The 6,625-nt window shown below is 42.2% G+C and overlaps 1 protein-coding gene across 1 annotated transcript; it reads right to left on the bottom strand.

Moving 5' to 3' along the window:
• Positions 1–5,710: 5,710 nt before the first annotated feature.
• Positions 5,711–6,625, bottom strand: LOC134573612 (olfactory receptor 1361-like). Its single transcript, XM_063433397.1, has one exon. The coding sequence runs from the start codon at positions 6,623–6,625 to the stop codon at positions 5,711–5,713; it is 915 nt and encodes a 304-aa protein (XP_063289467.1).

Consider the following 6,625-nt stretch of genomic DNA (forward strand, 5'->3'; position numbering starts at 1 on the left):
ACCAAAATTAAATCCATAAAAAAGGACATTCGGAGGTTGCTGATATCACCATACCTCTGCCTGCGAGATCAAGCTCGCATCATCGGCTTGCTCTCCGCTTCAATACAGGCAATATCCCCTGCCCCATTGCACTACCAAGCATTGCAACACCTGAAGACGCAATATTTACATCAGTCGACATCCTACGATCAGCAGATCACACTCACAGACGAAGTCCAGCTAGAACTCCATTGGTGGCTACACCACATGGACGCTTGGAATGGGAGAGCCATCTTCGGATCTCAACCCGATTTCATCCTGGAATCGGATGCAAGCCTGCTCGGATGGGGCGCAACTTGCTCGGAAAGCTCTACAGGAGAGCTCTCCCATTCGGAACGAGCACTTCATATCAATTGCCTCGAACTAATTGCGGGCTCCTTTGCAATCCAAAATTTTGCCAAGGATGTTTACAATTGTTCCATGTTGCTAAAGATGGACAATGTCTCAGCGGTTCGCTACGTGAATCATCTAGGAGGTTCCAAATCAGACAACCTTATCGCAGACTGGTTCTCCCGACATTGGAGAGATTCCAGCGATTGGCAACTGGATCCACAAATATTTCACCGTCTCCAGGTCTGGCGGGGACCATTCAACCTTGACCCATTTGCGTCTCGCCTCAACTGTCAGACGGATGCTTTTTTCAGCTGGCTGCCAGACCCAGTGTGCCTTGCAGTCAATGCCTTCTTACAGACATGGCCGATATCCAGAGGATATGCGTTCCCTCCATTCTCCATGATCCCACGCACACTACAGTACCTCAAAACTCAAGGTGTCAAGATAACTCTTGTAACCCCACTATGGTGCGCCCAACCATGGTAACCTTACCTCCTGGAAATGTCAGTGGACTTTCCCCTGCTTCTACCCACCTCCTGCAACCTCCTCAGGGACCCGGTAGGCAACTTTCACCTGTTGGCAATCCAGGATCATCTCCGACTAGTGGCTTGGACCATTTCAGGGGATCTTGGAATGTTTCAGGCCTTTCGGCTCCTGCTCAGGGACTCCTATGGGATTCATGGGCCCCAGGAACCAAACGCTCTTACATCTCCACATGGCGTCATTGGAGTTTGCTAATGTTTGGAAAGGAACTTTGATCCCTTTTCAACATCTATAATTAATATTATCAATTTCCTGTCGTCTATGTTCGATCAGGGTAAATTCAACCGGACTATTAACGTGTTTCGATCTGCTATTTCTGCAGCGCACATTACTATTGAAAGTTCTTCAGTAGGCAAACACCCTTCTGTGTGTAGACTCTTGCGGGACATCTGCATCGCTAGACCTCCGGCTCCCAAATATAATTAATTCTGGGACATGGCTCTTATGCTCACGTTCTTAGAAGCTTGGCCAGACAACGAGGTATTCAGCAGTCTGTGTGTTTGTATTGTATGAATGTATTGCATTTTTTTGAATGTACCAATAAATATCAGCCAAATTAGCTCTCCTCCTTTGCTTGGTCTCCTTCCGAAGAGTCTCCAACATCAGGGCTTTCGACTTTCATGCCCTTTATTTGACACCGGAAGGGGAGCACTTTCACATCACTAGACGCACTTAGACCACCTACTGGGCCCCTCCTTGTGTCTTACGTGCGACCACACAAACCAGTCTCGAGCCCTACTATTGCTCGGTGGATTAAATGGCTACTAGCTCTGGCTGGCATTAATGCGTTTTTCTGTGCTCACTCGGTTAGAGGCGTGGCCGCCTCCTCTGTGTTCATGGCTGGAGGTTCCCAGGCGGAGATTTTGTCCTCTGATTGGTCAAGAGAATCCACTTTCCGTACCTTTTATTTTAGACTTTCTCCACACGTTTCTTTGTCCACGCTATCTACGCGTTAAAATAGCAAATATGAAGCCTCCTGTCAAACCATAAAATTTGGGTTTATTCTAACTTTTAGTGACCGAATAATCTAAATTTTATTAAAGACAGGAGGCGAATATTTTCCCACCCTGGAATACCTTTACCCACCCTATTAGGTAAGTATCTCTTAGTACCTCCATCTCTGACTAGGTGGCTAGCATCCTTTCGACTTGTCTTCTTTTCTGGCCTATACTCGTCAGTTAATTATTATGTTAAAGTTTGCATTCAAATTGAACGTTGGTTTCATTGCATTTTTAATTTGGTTCTCACTTACCCAAGACACCATGCAGTTAGTTATTATATGTTAAAGCTTGCACTTAAATTGGACGTTAGTTTCATGGAATTTAATTTGATTTTCTCTGCCCAAGAGACCATACTTTCACAATGTTTTCTTTCCTCCTAGTGTGAAGATCGCCCAAGTCTTCCCGGCGGGTTGAGCACTGTTTCACTGTTACCTACTCATCGTTCTAATGGTTCTACGTTTACATGGTTGACTCTACGACTGTTCGGCTACATCAAGAAAGAGGAATTGGGAGGAGCCTGATGAGTTTATATTACTGTGATGCATGCTGATTGGTAACTGTTTCTTTGCTGCTGGGAGTTACAGTAAAGAAATAAGCAAATATTCGTCTTTAATAAAATTTAGATTATTCGGTCACTAAAAGTTAGAATAATCCCAAATTATACCCGAGGATATGTATTCATTTCAGAGCAAAATTTTAATATAACAAAACTGTCCCATGTGCAGCACCTCTTAAAAGGGCCACTCCGCTGCGTACAAAAATATCTAATTCTAGTAGATATACTATATCATGCGTGCTCACAACGCTCCCAGAAGACAATGAGAAATATGTAAATACAGTTTTCGATTATTTATGTATTTTAGATCTCCATCCTGTATTTGTGTAGATCAGTGTGTTCATCTAGGTTGGTGAGAGTAGAGCTGCAAATGGCAATCTCACCCTTTCATTATAGGAGACCTTTTTAAAATTGGGCGTAATTAAGCAAACGTTAGATCAGAAGTTTATGCACTTTTGTTCACTTTGTCAGATGTCTTATTTTATTTTTTTTAAATAAAGTTGGTTGTTTAACCCCTTATGGACCAAGCTTCTGGAATAAAAGGGAATCATGACATGTCACACATGTCGTGTCCTTAAGGGGTTAAAGGAGGAGGGGATCTGTGCACCGGCTTTGGGTGAAGACTCAGCTATCAAAAACAAAAGCATGTACCTGGGCACATTGTACAAGTGGATCATGGGAAAAGTTTATTTGCATAAAATGCCCTATTTGTGCCTTTTCAGAAAGCAGTTTTTTACAGTATAAATATATTAAAATAAAATAGAGATTTATACACACACACACAAAAAAAAATACATGATAAAAGCTACACTTATGTGCTGCATTCAAAAATATTCCACTGACGTGACATTTCCACTGTTCATTCAGCTCAGCAATTTCATTGTGTTCATTGTAAAATGAATATCACTGACTATATAGAGTGCCATCTTCTGGTGGTAACCAGGTACTGTAGCTGTAGCTTGTATGAATGAATAGAAGCCTAGTTACCGGTTATTACTTTATTATTTATGTAGCGCTGTACAATGGTTTATTACAGCAATTGGATGTTATAAACATAGTGATAACATTTGCTGCTCTCACCTGCCATTGGCACATTTTCAATGTACAGGAGGAACGTTAATTCACATCAAATGCTCGGTCTGTGCTTCTTTTACAGTACATAGAACAGATGCTACAATATAAATTCACCAACAGAAATACAGAACGTTAAAAACCCAGGAGAGGAGGGTTACATAGCTATTCTACCAAATGATATTGGGGCCAGTTCACAAATAATTACTTTGTGTGTTTAAATATCCAATATGTGCCACAGCGCACTCAAATATGTACCATACAGACCTAGTACAAGGGGAATACACGATCCTGCACAGGAGTTTAACACTTGGCATTTGCAGCTATGTATACTGACAGGCTTATTCACTAAAGGGTTAATTATCACAAATTCAAAGTTAATACAAAATGAATTCAGGCCAAAAATATCTAAATTGGAAACACAGCCGAGTTGGAGATTTTTTTCCATTTAAATTATTCAGGCCTACAATGTGAAATTCATTTTAGATTGCTGACAATGTACATTTTAGGAAAATAACACTCATGAGCTTGAATTAGGAAAAAATAATAAAGAAAAAACTAAATCTAGCAGCAAGTGTATCTTGATTGAGAAAGTTATTGGAATTAGTGCAAAGGTTAAAACTTAAAGGACCACTATAGTGCCAGGAAAACACCCCCTCCCGCCGGGCTCTTGGGAGAGGAAAGGGGTTAAAACTTACCTTTCTCCAGCGCCGGGCGAGGAGCTCTCCTCCTCCTCTCCTCCTCCGATCCTCCCATTCGGCTGAATGCGCACGCGCGGCAAGAGCTGCGCGTGCATTCAGCCGGTCTCATAGGAAAGCATGATCAATGCTTTCCTATGGACGCTTGCGTGCTCTCACTGTGATTTTCACAGTGAGAATCACGCAAGCGCCTCTAGCGGCTGTCAGTGAGACTGCCAGTAGAGGATTTGAGGGCTGGATTAACCCATTTATAAACATAGCAGTTTCTCTGAAACTATGTTTATAAAAAAAAATGGGTTAACCCAAAGCTGGACCTGGCACCCAGACCACTTCATTAAGCTGAAGTGGTCTGGGTGCCTATAGTGGTCCTTTAACTTTTTATGTCATTTAGTAAGATTGAATAAAGCAAGGTGTTCAGTCCTTCTATTTCAGCCACATTTTGGAGATGAGTGATGGACCATTTCACAGAATCACTTGTTTGCAAGACCTAACCCCCTAAGTCTACTGTCTTATTGCAAATTTTTCTGAATATTGGAGACGCAACTCCAATAAGTTTGTAATAAATTCATTGTAGTTATTAATAAAGCTGCGGTTAGATAAAATATTAAATGAACTCCTTTACTAATTCACATTGATCTCAAGGATACAGCTGTGCAATATGTACATATCAAGGCAAATTTTAATATGAGAAAACTGCCCCATACACAGCAGACAGCTTCTCTTAAAGTAGATTTCCACAATGCTCCCAGAATGCAGTGCAACATTTATAAAGGAGAATAAAGCATATTTTCACAGCAATGCTCACATTTTGTAACTATGACTACTAAATTTCATCCCATGGGTAAAAGCTATACAATGGTGAGGCAAATTGCACACACTACCGTGGTATACTCTGTAAGTTTAATAAAAACTGGTCAATAGTGTAAATACTGGTTGTGAGCACTGCCTGCAGTTCCTGCTAGTCTGTTGATGGGTTGGAGGAATGTGGTCCAGTAGTGCCTCTGTATTAGAAACAGATGGCACAGGAATATTACATAGGTTCGTGATACAAAGGAGCAGCCGACGGGGATTTATATCCCCAGGTTTATCGACTGTGTGACAAAATTAAACCATAGCGGCTAACCCCTTCAAATCTTCTTCCCTTTCAAGGTACACTCGGTGAAGATGTAATAATACCAGTGACATTGATGTTGAAATGTGTGTGGAGTCAAGGACTGCACAGGCATGATCCCTCAAACAGTCTGTACATAGAGCAAACTGAAGAGTGTATAAGGCCTCCCCCTGGTGGCCACATGTGGTAGAGGTTACCAAGAATTAGAATTAGAGATGTCCAGTAGAAATGTATCTCCTGCCCCCGTGCCAAGCCAATAACATGGCAATAGATTCAGCTTTTGTTCTCAGGAATAGTTGGTCAACAGTCATCTCAGGTCAGGTCAGGTCTATTTTTTATTTATGTTTTTATGCACCTTTCATTTCATCATCTTATCCATGGCATTTTTCATGGCTTTATTTCTCAGCCCATATATGAATGGGTTTAACATTGGAGTGAGCAACGTGTACCCTATTGTCGCTGCCCTCTCACCCACCCCTGAGGAGCTGGAGCTGGGGCGAAAATAAACAGATACAATCGTACCATAGAAAAGACAAACGGTGGTGAGGTGAGAGGAACACGTTGAGAAGGTTTTTCTTCGACCATCTCTGGAATGGAGGGAGAGGAGAGCCAGTAATATCTTAATGTAGGACACAATGATACAAATAAAGGGGGTGCCCACAGACGCTGCCCCTTCTGTGAAGATGAGAATATAGTTTATAGTTGTATCCGAACTAGAGACAGACAGTACTTGGGAGATTTCACAGAAGAAATGGTTGACCAGACTCACAGCTGGAAAGTCTAGGGTGACCACCATGAGTGTGTGAAGTAAAGCATGTGCACAAGCACCGACCCAAGAAATGAACACCAGAGCAATGCATAAACTGTTCCTCATCACCCTGGTGTATTGCAGCGGGCTACAAATAGCCACATAACGATCGTATGCCATAACGGCCAGGAGGTTGTTCTCCAGGTTTCCAAAGGAGATGAAGCAGAACATCTGGACAAAGCAGGCTAGGAAATCGATTGACCTCATGTTGGATATTAAGGAGGAAAGCAGGGTAGGGAGGGTGGTCGAGGTGAAGCACATGTCCACCAATGAGAGGTTGCTTAAAAAATAGTACATGGGTGAGTGGAGGCGTTTGTCGTACACAATACAGGACAGGATGATGAGGTTCCCCAGGAGAGTCAGGAAGTACATAGTACAGAAAACCAGGAACAGATAGATGCGTAGTTGAGGGAAGTCTGAGAATCCCAACAACACATAACGAAGAGAAGAGTTTGCAAAGAGCAT

Source organism: Pelobates fuscus, chromosome 9 (genome assembly GCF_036172605.1).
Source record: "Pelobates fuscus isolate aPelFus1 chromosome 9, aPelFus1.pri, whole genome shotgun sequence".
Taxonomy (NCBI): Eukaryota; Metazoa; Chordata; class Amphibia; order Anura; family Pelobatidae; genus Pelobates; species Pelobates fuscus.

Coding starts and splice junctions, on each gene's coding strand:
- LOC134573612 (XM_063433397.1), bottom strand. CDS start 6,625: ATGCTCTTTGCAAACTCTTCTCTTCGTTATGTGTTGTTGGGATTCTCA.